The 16188-nt window shown below is 50.0% G+C and overlaps 1 protein-coding gene across 3 annotated transcripts in view; it reads right to left on the bottom strand.

The window, feature by feature from the left end:
* Positions 1-290: 290 nt before the first annotated feature.
* ARMC9 (armadillo repeat containing 9) overlaps positions 291-16188 on the bottom strand; it is a 168847-nt gene continuing 152949 nt past the window's right edge. For 2 of the 3 annotated variants that reach the window (XM_058437383.1, XM_032753916.2), the window contains 3 exons: positions 7795-7931; positions 2886-3015; positions 291-486 (listed from right to left, as the gene is read on the bottom strand). In XM_058437383.1, the coding sequence (XP_058293366.1) occupies positions 483-486; positions 2886-3015; positions 7795-7931 (271 nt within the window). In that variant the 3' untranslated portion in view covers positions 291-482. The remainder of the gene's footprint in view (positions 487-2885; positions 3016-7794; positions 7932-16188) is intronic. The other variant, XM_032753920.2, reaches the window with a different exon arrangement.

The raw sequence follows: 16188 nt of genomic DNA on the forward strand, positions 1-16188 counted from the left end.
TCACTCTGTCGTCCAGGCTGGAGTGCAGTGGTGCGATCTCAGCTCACTGCAACCTCTGCTTCCCAGTTCAAGCGATTCTCCTGCCTCAGCCTCCCAAGTAGCTGGGATTACAGGCATGTGCCACCACGCCCAGCTAATTTTTGTATTTTTAGTAGAGACGGGGTTTCTCCATGTTGGCCAGGATGATCTTGATCTCTTGACCTCATTGCCCGCCCGCCTTGGCCTCTCAAAGTGCTGGGATTACAGGCGTGAGGCACTGCGCCAGGAAGGTCTAGACTTTTATTCCCCAGCCTCCGAGAAAGTAATTTTACAGCAAGACAGTTGCTGGAAGTCACTGGCACAGAGCTTGAGTAGCCATTATCCTTAAAACACCTGAAAGCCGGGCTAAGTAAACAGTGCCATCATTCAATCTACCACTGACCCAGACCTCTGCCCCAAGGGCTTCCTGCCCATCCACCAATTCTTCTTCTGGGTGTGATACCTCACCTGAAAGAGCAAGAGAACAGAGCTCAGGGAAGGTGAGGGGACAAACGTTCCCCACCAAAGCCACATAGAGAACCACTCTTTCTCCCTTTCTCCCACTTGTTCATTAACACCTAGGCCAGGCGCAGAAGCACAGCACAGACGCCCTGCGCTCCTGGCACTCTGTGCACACTCCTGCATGCCCTGCATTCCCCGCACTCCTTGCACACTCCCTGCAGCCCTGCACTTCCTGAATACCTTGCACACTGTGCACACTCCCTGCAGCCTTGCATTCCCCGTACACCCAGCAGGCCCTGCACACTCTCTGTGCCCTGCATACTGTGCTTGTCTCTGAGGCAGTGAGAGGCAGCCACATGACAACACAGTGGGGTCTTCGCCCCGTGGAGGGACTGTGGCTCCTGTGAGCCTGGCAGAAGGGCGTGACCTGCACTTAGGGGTCAGGCAGGAGGAAGGGATGCTTCGCTGAGACCTGAATTAGGGCTGAAGTCAGCCTGACAAGAGATGGCCACTTGTGATTCAGAATATTATGGCATTCTACATGAGGTATACCATATACATATGAGGTATATATATCTCACATCTAGAATGCCATAATATTCTAGATGACATTGCCAGTGAGGGAAGAAGGGGGAGATGGAACAACTTGTACTTCTCCTTCCTTCCATCCTCTTCTTCCTCACACTGAACCCCCAGGCTTAAAATAAGAGCTGGCTTCAGTGACTGATACCAAGGGGAGGGCACCTCTGGGCTGGACCCTGAGGGGTCTTTGTGCCCAATAGAATCTTGGGGGGCCAGCTAGGCAACCCTGCTTGATGTAATGAGGTCCCTCAGGGTCAGCTGCCTACCTACTGTGAAAACAGTTATTTCTGGGGAGAGAGGGCTGTCCCCAGTGGAGAGCCTCAAAACTGAACTCAGCATTTGCAGGAAGTAAAAAGAAGTGGGCTATACCGGAAGCGTAGTTTTGGCCTGGCTGAACCGCAGGGGAGGATCCAGTCTGGACTGGGGGCATGAGATAGCTCTGGCCCACTCCTCAGAGGTCTCTCATTTTGAGTCCCCATTTCAGGGGGATGCTGAGAGCCTGAGAATCCCTGGTCTGGCTGACAAGCTCCTCTTCAGCCACAGAAAGAGGGGAGGAGGCCCAGGTAGGGGAGGTAGGTCCCTGGGTCCCCAGGCAGGTTGGCAGTGGAACTGGAGGAGTCCAGAGGCTTGGCCTCTCCCCCAATAATGCGGCCACCTTTGACCCCTCTGCTTCTTAAAGATAGCTGGGACTGCCCCCACCCTTCCCTAGCCCAGGTCCTGAAGTCCTTCCCATCCTTCCCACAGTTCCGATTTCGGCTTCTAGCCCATCCCCACCCAAGGAAGCTCAGCACACTCGTCTGCGCCCCCTTTCTCTTACATCCTCCTCCTGTCTGCCACTCCCCATTGATTTCTCTTCCTGCCTCTTTCTCGATTTTCTCCACCAGTGGGTGCAGGTTCTGCTCGGTCTTCCTGCCTGTCCTCTCCTGGGGCCCCAAGAACTAAGCTGAGCCTGCTCCAGCCCCGTATTTTACCGCAAGAGGTTGGCTTCCTTCATGGCCAGGAGGAAGTGGTGAAGGGCAGCTGGCGTGCCTGCTAGTCAGGGACAGGCAGGGTCTGAGACCCAGGCCAGGCCCCTCTCCCTGAGCAGTCTTCTCCAGATCCAAAAGAAAGAGCTGGCGAGATTGGAAAGGTCCTTTCTAGACCCTAAAGAACTCCTAATAACCCACAGGGCCAGTCTGTGCTCACGTGCTACAGTGGAAGAGAGGACACCATTTTTTTTTTTTCTTCTGCTTGGGGGTCCAGTTTCTTTTTTCTTTTTCTTTTTTTAGTTTTCTGATTTTTTTTTTTGAAACAGGGTCTCACTATGTTGCCAGGCTAGTTTCAAACTCCTGGGCTCAAGCAATCCTCCTGCCTCAGCCTCCCAAAGTGCTGGGATTACAGGCGTGCGTCACCATGCCCCGGCCTGGAGGCCCAGTTTCTGTTTCAGGAAATGACCTCTGAGCCAAACCATTTACTCACCTCCTTCTCCATCTTTCTGCCCTACAGCCCACTTCCTCCAAATGCAAAAAGCTGACAGGACACTGTCCCTAAGTCACCCCATCACCCAGCCCCGGCAGTTTTGAAAACTAGTCCCGTGGGCATGCTTCTGAGTGCCGTGTCCTTCCCGTCTGACCGTTGGCTCTCAGGCAGGACAGCCCTTCGAGGTGGCCAGGAGTGGCAGCTGCACTCCGCCGGGAATCTTGACACTGCTCCTTAGCTTCCCCTGTCAGAGGCTGGGCCTCAGAGGAACCTTCCAGGTCTCCTGGGTGCTCTGCATCCGGCGTGGGGTGCCCACTCCCAGAGCTCTGAGAGTAAGGTTCGAGGCCTTGTGACATCCCCCTTACCTGGTGGTCTCTCCACTGCCTGGGTCCTGGCGTGTCTCCCTTGGCTGGCGGGGGGTCCCCATGGGGGCCGGGTGAGGCTCTTCCTGGCGTCCTCTTGGGAGCCACTCTTCTGGCTTGGTGATGATGGCTGCTGGGGAGGAGGAGAGAAAGTTCAGTCCACATCTGCTCTGGGACCCCTCTAAGGATGCCCTCTTTTGGGCTGGGCTGGAAAGCCAAGAAAAGCACGCACCCCAGGCCAGGCCCTGCGGGCTCCCTGGCGCCTGTGGCTTGGGATACTTGTTTACTCGTGCAGCCCGGGAACTTGCCAGGCAGCGGGGGATGGCAGGCACACTGCTGGCGGCGACAGGCACAGTCTAGGGAGGTTCAGATCACCCTGGCCGCTCAGCCTTCCCGGCACCCCTCAGCCTCTGGAAAGCCCTCAGAACAACGAATTGTCTCCCTGGGCCACGGCTAGGCGCCTCCAGATGGAACGTGGAGGCACATTTGCTTATCTGAAACTCAAATGTAACTGGGTGGTGTGTAGTTTTATTTGCTAAAACCAACAACCTGAGAGGTAGGGTGCTCCTCACTGAGCAGCCCAAGGCTCCTTAATGCTGAAGCCCTCGGTATACCCAGGGTGGCCAGGAAGTGCCCTCACTCCCAGTGACTGGTGCCGTAGCTGATGCCCACCGAGAACCAGGCCACCTGGGACACACGGGAGCCCTTCACGGGGAAGCAGATGGAGAATCCCAGATAGCATCATACCATACGGAGGGCTCCCCAAGGGCCTGGGAACAGATGTTCCTGCATCTCAGATGCCACGCACTCCTTCCCCTACCCCGCCTCTCCTCTTCTCCTACAGCTGAAGGGGTCCATGTCACTGCTGCAGCGACACTGTGACAGAGGCTGCATCTGTGACTCCCTTAGGCCAAGCTCCTCTCAGCTCTTTCATTTTAGCAGCACCTCTGCGGCTTTGCAATGTGATCTGTTTAATCTTAAATATAAAGAGATCTTCCCTGCAGGTTTTCCTGTAGCAAGGGGCTTTGACTTCCAGATAATTCTCTTTTGACCCAAATGAGAATCTATTTTTGATACCAGAACCCAGCGGGTGGCACTGGGCGGTCTCCACCTGGATCTGGGTCTAGAAATAGAGCTTCAGGACAGGTGGCACCTGCTCAATGTGCTTAGAATAAGGCCAGGAGACAAAGCGTAGGTGTGTACAAGAGAATACTCGAGTGAAGTCACACCGAATCGCTGGGCTACATGCAGGGGAACCCCATTACAATGTGTGGAGACACAAAGCTGTGCCCATGGCAGGCAAGTCCTCCAGGACCAGGAGCAGGAGCTTCCCAGGGCGTGTGAGGGTAGGGGACGGGGAGGTCATCAAAAAGGAGGAACTGAGCTGGAGTGCCCCGAGACCATGAGGTGGCCTTGGTTCAACTGTCTCCTTCTCCTCTCCTACTTCCTTCAGCACAGGCCACACTGAAGACTTTCAGAGGTCACACCAAGAACAAGAGACCAGCTGAGCACGGTGGCTCACGCCTGTAATCCCAGCATTTTGGGAGACTGGGGCAGGCAGATCACTTGAGGCCAGAAGTTCGAGACCAGCCTGGTCAACATGGTAAAACCGTCTCTACTGAAAATACAAAAATTAGCCGGGTGTGGTAACACATGCCTGTAATCCCAGCTACTCAGGAGGCTGAGGCAGGAGAATCACTTGAACCCAGGAGGCGGAGTTTGCAGTGAGCCAAGATTGCACCACTATACTCCAGCCTGGGCGAGAGAGAGACTCCATCTCAAAAAAAAAAAAAAAAAAAAGAACAAGAGACCCCCTAACTAAGAGTGCCAGGAGCTAGGAGATGGGGCAGCCATGGGTGTGCACTGGGGGCTTCCTGGGACAGTAGTATCTCTTGCCTGCTGGTCCATTTCAGACAGAGCTGGGCATTTTAACTCCCAGGGCTATGAAGTCCCAAGGCATGTGATTTTGATATTGAAGTTAGTCCCAGTTGGTGGGGAAATGAGAATAGCTTTCCTCAGGCCAATGTTCTGCAAAATGCTAAGTCATATTATTGGCCTTTTCCCTTGGGAACTATTTCCTGTTGGCATTTGGGGCTGTCTTTTGCCTAGAATGTACTTTCTGGCCCCGCATTCAACCGATCAAGCAGTTTGAGGGTCCAACAGGTTCCTCCTCATGAGTTTTCCCTGCGGTGCTGACTGAACGCAAAGTGCAAAGGCTTTTCCTCAAGAAACTCAACGTGAAGGTGGGGGTTTCCATGGGGTCTCTGGGTGGGGCGTTAGTTCCCAGCACAGGCCAGACTCAGCAGCGAGCTGTGTGCAAGGAGACCTGTGGGGAGCGCTGCCTGGGGCCAGGATGGGCCTGGGGCAAGGTGAGCAAGAGAAGGGAAGTGGAGGGGGCCCCATGCCTGTAATCCCAGCACTTTGGGAGGCCGAGGGGGGAGGATCGCTTGAGCCCAAGGGTTCTAGACCAGCCTGGGCAGCACACAGAGACACCACTCTCTACAATCAATCAATCAGTCAATCGATCAATCAATCAATCAATCGAAGTGGAGGGGAGGGATGGAGAAGCAGGACTGTCTGCAGGAAGTCAGAGCAAGCTCCTGAGCAGGGAAGGAATGAAGCAGAAGGCAACATGGCGCAGGTGTGCCCACACCCAGCCCAGCACTGCCCACTCCCTGCTGTCCCTGCTGCTCATCCTCCTCCCCCTCACTCATCCCCTGGCTTAATGGACTTAACCACAGTCCCCTTATCTGCAGAGCCCAGATGGAGCACAGAAGCGGAGGGCTGTTTGCCACCCATCCCTTAGGCAGAGGTAGGTGACAGGACAGGGAGAAGGGCAGGGAGGCCAATTGGGGAGACGCAGCAGGCCATGGGCAGGCCTGTCTGAAAGATGGTAAGTCAGAATGGAATCTACTCCAGGTGTGGCAAAGGCTTACTCATGACCCAGAGGAAACTGCACTTGGGGCTTGGTTTTTCCAAAGGAAGAACTTTTTGTCAAGTAAAAGGATTTTAAAGGAGACTAAGAGGGCCAGGCCTGATGGCTCACGCCTGTAATCCCAGTGCTTTGGGAGGCTCAGGCAGGAGGATTACTGGAGACTAGGAGTTCAAGACCAGCCCAGGCAACAGCAAAACTCCTTCTTTACAAAAAAATAGAAATACACTTTGCCTGGTATGGTGGTGCATCTGTAGTGCCAGCTACTCAGGAAGCTGATGCGGGAGGATCACTTAGGAATGTGAGGCTGCAGTGAGCTATGATTGGCCACTGCACTCCAGCCTGGGGGACAGAGTGAGACCTTGTCTCAAAATAAAATAAAATAAAGTAAAATAAAATAAAATAAAAGGAGGACTAGGGGTGTTGGCCTGAGGCTCAGAGCGGGCCTGGCAGGGCCAGGGAGGGCCTGGTCTCTGGCAGGTGGAGAAGGGCAGGGCTGCGGGTCCGTGTCCTGGGTCCCAGCCAGGCTGAGCCAATAGGAGCAGGCTTAAGGAAGGGACACTCAGAACACGGTCTCAGCAGGATTTGGGAAAAGCACTGCTCTGGCTCCAGCTGGTCCATCTGGGGGGCTGGCGGGCAGCTGCTGCCTCCCTAGGAAGAAGCACTGGCAACCGCCCATGACCACCAAGGCTGAGTGTCCTGGCGGGTGCCCACCCTGTTCATGCGAGAACCCGGAACGTGCCTGGGCCCAGACTTTGTCAGGGCTGAAGTAAACTGTTCGTGAAAACAACAATAACATCGACATCGCAGCAGCTGCTCCTTGGCCATTTCCATCCACGCCAACCTCAAGTGCCTCCGCCCTGCAGGTAACAGCATGACAGCTTCCCAAAGGCATGTCCAATCAGTGCAAAAATAAAGAGCCTCTTAGTGGTCATTTTGGTAAGGCAAGGATGTTACCGCTACGTTACCCTGAATGTACTGTGGAGCCTTTAGGAAGTCCGGCCTAAGAACTTGAAATGTTTTAACTCAATGACATTCAGTCAAATTGGCAAAACTTTTTAGACCCCCCTTAAGACCTCCACCCTGGCAGCAGAATTCTCTGGATAAATTACCAAGCTGCTCACCTTTGGAGAGCATATTAATATTTACAGCTTTAGTAAAGCACATGTAAAATAACTGATGATCACTGCTGGCAAAACCTCTGAAACTGCTCATCACCAAGAGACCCAGGGGTTGCAAATAACCCAGCCATTGCTGACTCGTCACTGGCTACCGCTCTGCACCTGGGCCTGGAAGCGTCTGAATCCAATTGTGAGCAGATGGAAGTTCTCAGATGTTTCTCAGACAGGAATCCAACTGTTCCTCTGTTGTTTTTCCTACTCAAATGGAAATTAGAGTCTTATCTGAACTACTCATAATCCTTTTAATTTCCTTTCAAAAATCAAAAAAATACTTTGTACATTTCTGATTCAAAGTATATATATTTTTTCTGGCATCTAAAAAATACTTTTATCTCCCATCAGCCTCTGGTTAACTCAGCTGGAAGTTTCAAAGGCGTTTGGATCCCAGAGTTGTTTGTGCTCTTAGTTGCACATTTCTGCCTCCGTCCAGCCTTCCAGCAGGCGGCTGGCCTCCTCTGCACCAGAATCTGAGCTATCAGAATCAGAGTCACAGATCTACATCAGCCCGGGATTCCTCCTCCGAAGTTTCACATTAAAGCTGGCTTTCACCAGTCAGAAATCTTGCCCCGCTCCCAGATGGGACAACAGGCAGTGCTCCGAGAAGGGGATGCAGAGGACCAGCCCAGTGTGGGTCTGGCTGTGGGCTGGGAATCCCGTGATCCTCTGTGACACAGGGCTGTGGCTGAGACCAGAGGGCTTCCCAGGAGCAGGCGTGCGTCTGCCACTCCTGCTGCTATTTTGCGTAGGTTCTAGACATCACAATCCTAGAAATGACCCAGCGTGCTGCCCATGTTCTTACATGAAGAGGAGACGCGGGACTCTGGGGTGCTGGGCTTGCCCTCCCTGTAGACAGCCTCGTGAGCGTTTGGCAGGGCCTGCGGGTGGCCGTTTCTGGCGTGCTGGGCTGTCTGGGGAGGTGTGTGATGGTCTTCCAGCCTGGAGAAAAACATGAAAAACGGCAGTAAGTACAGCCAGCCAGGAGATTCGGACTGCCGACTGCCGTGCAGCATCACAAATACAGAAGGGGGCGGTGCCTCAAAGTCCTGTTAAACCATCATTAGCATATCAGACCTTTTAAAGGGTCTTGGCAGGAGCCAGGAGGCTGACCCTGTGAGGCAGTAGCCTCCCCTTGCTCCTGTTAGCCCCCTTCTGTATTCACAGTGATACATGGCATGGTGTATTCCTAACACACAATTACGTCTTACGACCCTGGGTGACATGGGACCATGACATTTCAAGCAAACAACGTAAGGCACGGATCTGTTGGTTTCTCCAAGGATGACGCAGATGAATGAAGGGACGAATCCAACCAGAGAAGACATAACATGTCATGTCAGCTGTGGCAAGTGTTGGCCAAGAACAAGACTGCAGAACTTTCTTTTTCTTTTTTTCTTAGAGACAGGGTCTCACTCTGTCGCCCAGGCTGGAGTGCCAGGGTGCAACCACAGCTCACTGCAGCTTTGACCTCCCAGGCTCAAGTGATCCTCCCATCTCAGCCTCTGGGGTAGCTGGGACTACAGATGGGCACCTCCACACTCAACTGATTTTTAAATTTTTTGTAGAGACAAGGTCTCTCTATGTTGCCAGGACTGGTCTCGAACTCCTGGGCTCAAGCAATCCTCTCACCTTGGCCTCCCAAAGTGCTGGGATTACAGGCGTGAGCCACTGTGACTGGCCTAGAACTTATTTTCTTATAACACTACCTAAAGGATGTGTGCAGAACAGCTCCTTTGCAGTGCCTAATGTCGGCACCCAAGCTGGGGGAGACACCCTCGCCCAGCAGACAAGCGCTGAGAGCATCATTGCACCAGATCCAGCCAGGTGCGAGGGCCAGCTGGCTGGGACAGCCTCATCGGGTCAACGTTGACCACAGATCCCCGAAGAAGGCCTCCAGTTATCTGTAAGGCAATGGAGCACTTGCTCCCCCTTCAACAAGGAGATATGGGCCACCTACTCCAACAAGGGCTCAGTGAGGGACACACGACAAGCTCGTGCCTGCCTAGGGCTGGACCCTGCAAATGGCTGCTCTTGAATGTCAATTTCATTATGTCTGGCCGGCGTGGTGGCTCATGCCTGTAATCCCAGCACTTTGGGAGGCCAAGGCAGGCAGATCACTTGAGGTCAGGAGTTTGAGACCAGCTTGGCCAACATGGTGAAACCCCGTCTCTACTAAAAATATAAAAATTAGCGGGACGTGGTGATATATGCCTGTAGTCCCAGCTACTCAAGAGGCTGAGGCAGGAGAATCGCTTGAGCCAGGGAGGTGGAGGTTGCAGTGGGCCAAGATTGCGCCATTGCACTCCAGCCTGGGCAACAGAGTGAGACTCTGTCTCAAAAAAAAAAAAAAAAAAAAAAAAAAAAAAAAAAAAAAAAAAAAAAAAAGAAATTCACATGGCTCAACCCAACGCCAAAGATAAGGAGACATGTAACCACCCTGAGGGGGGCAGGAAAGTCTTCCTAAGGTGGGCAATCAGTCTTTTTTTTTTAATAGAGATGAGGTCTGTGTTGACTTGGCTGGTTTTGAACTGAGCTCGTGATCCTACCACCTTGGCCTCCCAAAGTCCTAGGATTATAGGCGTGAGCCACCACACTCCTAGCCAACTCAGTTTTGAACTCTTGAGTTGGGGTCTGCCAGGTGCCAGAAGAGGGAAGGTCTTCCAGCAGAAGTAACATCATGAGCAAGGTGAAGAGGGGAAAAAAATCTATATATCTACATACGGTGTGTGTGTGTGTATGTATATATATATATATGTGTGTGTATATATATATGTGTGTGTGTGTATATATATATATATATGCTGCATTTTTACAGAAAGATTTAAAACATCACAAAATATGGATGCCCCCTACCTCCCTCTCCTGAAAAGACCTGTGCGACAGTAGCGTGGAGGGGGCAGGGTGTCCTGGGGGGCTCTGATGCTTGTTGCAGGGGTGTCAATTGAGAAGCACTCTGTAAGGCCGGGATTTAAACTTGATCCCTAAGTAATGAAGAACCAAAGGAATGACATTTCCTGCTAGAAAGATCATTCCATCCATGGTCATGGAAGGTGGACGGTGGCAGGGAACACTGTTAGGAGGACCTCCCTGAGCCGTGAAGGCTGGTGGAGGGCAGGACGGGGTGGGAGGAGCGTGCAAACCTGCTGGACTCTGGCTTGGCTGTTTGTGGGCACTCATGTCATGCCCGGAAGCAGGGGACTCAGATGGCAGCTGTGTCTTTCTAGGAAACGCTGAATTGGGGTGCTGTAGGGACATATCTGGGTATCTGGGCTGAGTGTGGGTATCATCAGTGAGTAGTGGAAACTAGGGAACAGGCAGGATGGAGTGAGGGCCTTCGCTGGGGCCGCCGGGGAGGAAGGGGGTGAGAGGCCGAGGCCAGCACATGGGGACTGGGGTGGAATGACTCCCAGGAGGGGTCAGCAGCTGGCAACTGAGTGGGAACAATGTGCCCTGCGTGTCCTCCGGGGTTGGAAACTGGAAGGTCACCTGTGATCTTGGCAGAAATACCCTCTGGAAGTCATCGCCTGGCCATCGCTGAATGGAGAGGAAGATGGGGCAGGGACACAGCCAGACAGGTCCTGAGAGGGAGGGAGGCAGAGCCCCAGAGCCTGTCAATAGGCCCGAGGAAGGCAGTGGGAGGGGAGGATGAAGACAGAGCAAAGGATGTGTCCAGGGATTGCACAGAGATCGGGGAGACAGAAGGATCTGGAACCAATGAAGGGGGCAGGTTTAGGTGGGAAGAAAATGGCCAGGGAGGCGCAGCTGATGCTAGGCTGAGGTGGGGTGGGAGAGCCCCAATGCACATGGCAAATGTGTTTATCTGCAACCTTTTTTTTCTTGATTATAAAACCACTAAGTGTTTTTCATGAAAAATTAGGTAAATATATAGAATATATAAATGACCTGCCCTCCCAATATCTAAGCACAACCACTTAACATTTGATTTTTAAAAAAATCTTTAAAAAATATGCAAATATACACTTAAAAATACTAGCTTGGGTGCACTCTGAATGGCTCGCATGCTATATTCACACCGTTCTATAATTTGCTTTTTCACTTAGCAATATATTGTGAGGCTCTTCCCATGTCAGTCCATATTTTTCTAAAACATCATCTTTAGTACTCTTTTGTGTGAATATATCATAATTTATATAACCAGCCTCCTATTTGGGGAATGTAATTTCTTTTTTTTTTTTTGAGATGGAGTCTCACTCTGTTGCCTAGGCTAGAGTGCAGTGGCATGATCTCGGCTCACTGCAACCTCCGCCTCCTGGGTTCAAGCGATTCTCCTGCCTCAGACTCCCAAATAGCTGGGACTACAGGTGCCTACCACCGTGCCTGGCTAATTTTTGTATTTTATTTATTTATTTATTTTTGAGACCGAGTCTCGCTCTGTCACCCAGGCTGGGGTGCAGTGGCGCGATCTTGGCTCACTGCAAGCTCCGCCTCCTGGGTTCACGCCATTCTCTTGCCTCAGCTGGGACTACCCGCCACTACACCCGGCTAATTTGTTTTGTATTTTTAGTAGAGACCGGGTTTCATCGTGTTAGCCAGGATGGCTCGTTCTCCTGACCTCGTGATCTGCCCATCTCAGCCTCCCAAAGTGTTGGGATTACAGGCGTCAGCACCAGCGCCCGGCCAAATTTTTGTATTTTTAGTAGAGACGGGGATTTCACCATCTTGGTCAGGCAGGTCTGGAACTCCTGACCTTGTGATCCACCCGCCTTGGCCTCCCAAACTTATGGGATTACAGGTGTGAGCCCCTGCACCTGGCCTGGGAATGTAATTTCTAATTTTATGAATAATATTGCAACAAATAACCTTGTGTGTGTGTATATATGGATATCTATTTATCTATATCTATCTATCTGTCTACCTACCTACCTATCATCTATCTACCTACCTATCATCTATCTATCTACCTATCTATCTATCTATCTATCATCTATCTATCTATCCTGTGAACATCTGATTATTTCTCAGTATAAAATCCTAGCAGTGGGCGTGGCGGCTCACGCCTGTAATCCCAGCGCTTTGGGAAGCCGAGGTGGGTGGACCACTTGAGGTCAGGAGCTCCAGATCAGCCTGGCCAACATGGTGAAAACCCATCTCTACTAAAAAAAAAAAAAAAATGCCTGTAATCCCAGCTACTTGGGAGGCTGAGACAGGAGAAAGGAGAATGGCTTGAACCCAGGAGACCCAGGTTGCATGAGTGAGACCTCCATTAGCAGTGGAATTACTGGCTCCAAAAGTACTACTGGCTGGGCTAGGCATAGTGGCTCACACCTGTAATCCCAGCACTTTGGAAGGCTGAGGTAGGAGGATTGCTTGAACTCAGGAGTTCAAGACTAGGCAACATAGTGAGACCCTGTCTCTACAAAAACTTAAAAATTCAGCCAGATGTGGTGGCGCATGCCTGTGGTCCCAGCTACTTGGGAGGCTGAGGTGGGAGGATGGTTTGAGCCCAGGAGGTCAAGGCTGCAGTGAGCTGTGATTGTGCCGCTATACTCCAGCCGGGGTGACAGTGCGAGATGCTGTCTTAAAACAAAACAAAACCAAAAAAGTCCTGGCATTCTGAATATGTGCAATACATACTGTTGTAGTGCCCTCAAGAGGACTAAGATTCTAGATTTATTCACTCTCCTGGCAACGGGATACCAGAGGGTGCTGGTGGTGAAGGGAGGGTGATAATTTTTTTTTGTTTTAGTTAGGAATATTTAGGTACTTAGTGGTTCACCAAGCATATAATAACTCCAAATCAGTACAAACGAATGTCAGAAATGGCAGCATGACTAAATAAATTATAGTATGTAAATATAATATAAATCATTAAATCATCTTTTACAGGATGTTCAACAATGCAAAAGAAAACAAAGAAAAATCAAACTGCAAACAAACCATGTATACATGTAGACACATACACAAACACTAAAAGGTTTCTCGTTTGCTAAAAATATATGTAGGAAAAAACTACACTAAATGTAATACCCTAAAATGATGATCATAATTCTCTCCGGCTGCTGGAATAAATAATTTTTATTTTCTTTATATTTACTTGTTCCATACATGTTTTGGACTACAAGTAACAAAAGTTCAACACCACTGGTTTAAACGGTAAGGGAAATGTAATATTCGACATAAACAGAATTCCAGAGGTAGCGAGTACAGGGTGGGGAATGCGAAGCTGAGTGACTTTGCTGCAGATCCAGGTTCTCTCTGCTGGGTTTCCCTGGCCTTCCTGGTGTGGTTTTGCTTTTGTTCTTAGAATTGTCATTTTGTGGCTGGGCATGGTGGCTCACACCTGTAATCCTGGCACTTTGGGAGGCCGAGATGGGCGGATCACGAGGTCAGGAGATCAAGACCATCCTGGCTAACACAGTGAAACCCTGTCTCTACTAAAAATAGCCGGGCGTGGTGGCGGGCGCCTGTAGTCCCAATTACTCGGGAGGCTGAGGAAGGAGAATGGTGTGAACTGGGAGACGGAGCTTGCAGTGAGCAGAGATCGCGCCACTGCACTCCAGCCTGGCGAAAGAGCGAGGCTCTGTCTCAAAAAAAAAAAAAAAAAAAAAAATTGTCACTTTGTGCAAATAGGATGGCTGCAGGACCTCCAAGCATAGCATCTCAAGCAACAGTCAAAGACCAAAAGAAGAAAAGAAAGTACAGAGTTTCTCAAGCCCTTCATAAAAGTTGGAAAATCTTAGATCCTATGGCTGGACTGGATTGCATGCCCATTGAAATCATCGTTGACAAGGGTAGTTAAATTTAAAAAACTGGGCTAAATTAATCAAATCCAACCTCCAGGGCTGAGAAGGGGTCCTAACCTTCCCTGAAGAACATGCCCACCCATTGCCTTGAACATATGAAGTTTTTTTTTGTTTTTTTTTTGAGACGAGGGTCTCACTTTGTTGCCCAGGCTGGAGAGCAGTGGCACAATCACGGCTCACTGCAGCCACGACCTCTGGGACTGAAGCAATGCTCCTGCCTCAACCTCCCAAAGTGCTGGGATTGCAGGTGTGAGCCACCACGGGCCTCAGGTTTCTCCTAGCAAGGAAATGTATCAAACGAGACCTAAAGAACTGGAGAGTCATGCTGTACTTGCACACAGGATGGCTGTATTCATTTTTACTGTTGTTCTAACAAAGTACCATAATTTTTTTGTTTTAATTTTTAAGGCCGGGCACAGTGGCTCACGCCTGTAATCCCAGCATTTTGGGAGGCTGAGGCAGGCGGATCGCCTGAGGTGAGGAGTTCAAGACCAGCCTGGCCAACATGGTGAAATCCCCTCTCTACAAAAAATTTAAAAATTAGCCAGGTGTGGTGGCGGGTGCCTGTAATCCCAGCTACTTGGGAGGCTGAGGCAGGAGAATCACTTGCATCTGGGAGGTGGAGGTTGCAGTTGCCAAGACTGTGCCACTGCACTCCAGCCTGGGCAACAGAGCAAGACTTCCTCTCAATTTTTTTTTTTTTTTAGATTTTTGTGGGTACAGTAGGTGTATATATGTATAGTATACATGAATTGTTTTGATACAGGCATGCGATGTGTAAGAATCACGTCATGGAGAATGGAGTACCCTCTCCATTCATAATCCATTGATGAATACCCTCAAGTATTCATCCTGTGTGTAAAAAAATATTCCAATCATACTCTTTATTTTAAAATGTACAATTAAATTATTATTGACTATAGTCACTCTGTTGTGCTATCAAATACTAGGTCTTACTCATTTTTTTTTTTTAAGTTGGGGGTCTCTGTTACCTAGGCTGGAGTGCAGTGGTGTGATCTCGGCTCACTGCAGCCTCTGCCTCCCAGGTGCAAGCGATTCTCCTGCCTCAGCCTCCTGAGTAGCTGGATTACAAGCACTCGCTACCACACCTGGTTGATATTTGTATTTTTTTTTTTTTTTTTTTTTTTTGAGACGGAGTCTTGCTCGGTCGCCCGGGCTGGAGTGCAGTGGCGCAATCTCGGCTCACTGCAAGCTCCGCCTCCCGGGTTCACGCCATTCTCCTGCCTCAGCCTCTCCGAGTAGCTGGGACTACAGGCGCCCGCCACCACGCCCGGCTAATTTTTTGTATTTTTAGTAGAGACGGGGTTTTACCATGTTGGCCAGGTTGGTCTCGAACTCCTGACCTCAAGTGATCTACCCGCCTCGGCCTCCCAAAGTGTTTAGATTACAGGCATGAGCCACCACACCTGGCCCATTATGTATGTGTTTTTTTGGTACCTATTAACCTTCTCCAACTCCCCCAGCCACCACCCCCAACAAACTACCCTTCCTGGTCTCTAGTAACCATCCTTCTACTCTCTATCTCCATGAGCTCAATTGTTTAGATTGTTTAAGTAAGTGGGAACGTGTGATGTTTGACTTTCTGTGCCTGGCTTATTTCATGTAGCATAATGATCTCCAGTTCCATCCATGTTTTGCAAATGACTGGATCTCATTCTTTTGCACTGAATAGTACTCCATTGTGTATATGTACCACATTTTCTTTGTCCATTCATCTGCTGATGGACACTGAGGCTACTTCCAAATCTTGGCTCCTGTGAACAGTGCTGCGGCAAGCATGGGGTGCAGAGCTATCTTTGATACATGGACTTCCTTTCTGTTGGGTATATACCCAGCAGCGGGACTGCTGGATCATGTGGTAGCTCTGTTTTTAGTTCTTTGAGGAATCTCCAAACTGTTCTCCATAGTGGGTGTACTAATTTACATTCTCACCAACAGTGTATGAGGGTTCCCTTTTCTCCACATCCTTGCCAGCATTTGTTATTGCCTGACTTTTGGAGATAAGCCGTTTTAACTGGGGTGAGAGGGTATCTCAGTGCAGTGTTGATTTGCATCTCTGATGATCAATGATGCCGAGCACCCTTTTATAAGCCTGTTTGTGTGTGTCTTCTTTTGAGAAATGTCTATTCAAATCTTTTGCCCATTTTTTAAATCCAACTATTAGACTTTTTCCTATAGAGTTGTTTGAGCTCCTTTTTAATTTTGATTATTAATCCTTTGTCAGATGGGTAGTTTGCAAATATTTTCTCCCATTCTGTGGGCTGTCTCTTCACTTTGTTGATTGTTTCCTTTGCTATAGAAGCTTTTTAACTTGATGTGATCCCATTTGTTCATTTTTGCTTTGGTTGCCTGTGCTTGTCAGGTATTACTCAAGAAATGTTTGCCCAGAACAATGTCCTGCAGACATTCCC

This window comes from Hylobates moloch, unplaced genomic scaffold (genome assembly GCF_009828535.3).
Source record: "Hylobates moloch isolate HMO894 unplaced genomic scaffold, HMol_V3 SCAFFOLD_1, whole genome shotgun sequence".
NCBI classification, from domain to species: domain Eukaryota; kingdom Metazoa; phylum Chordata; class Mammalia; order Primates; family Hylobatidae; genus Hylobates; species Hylobates moloch.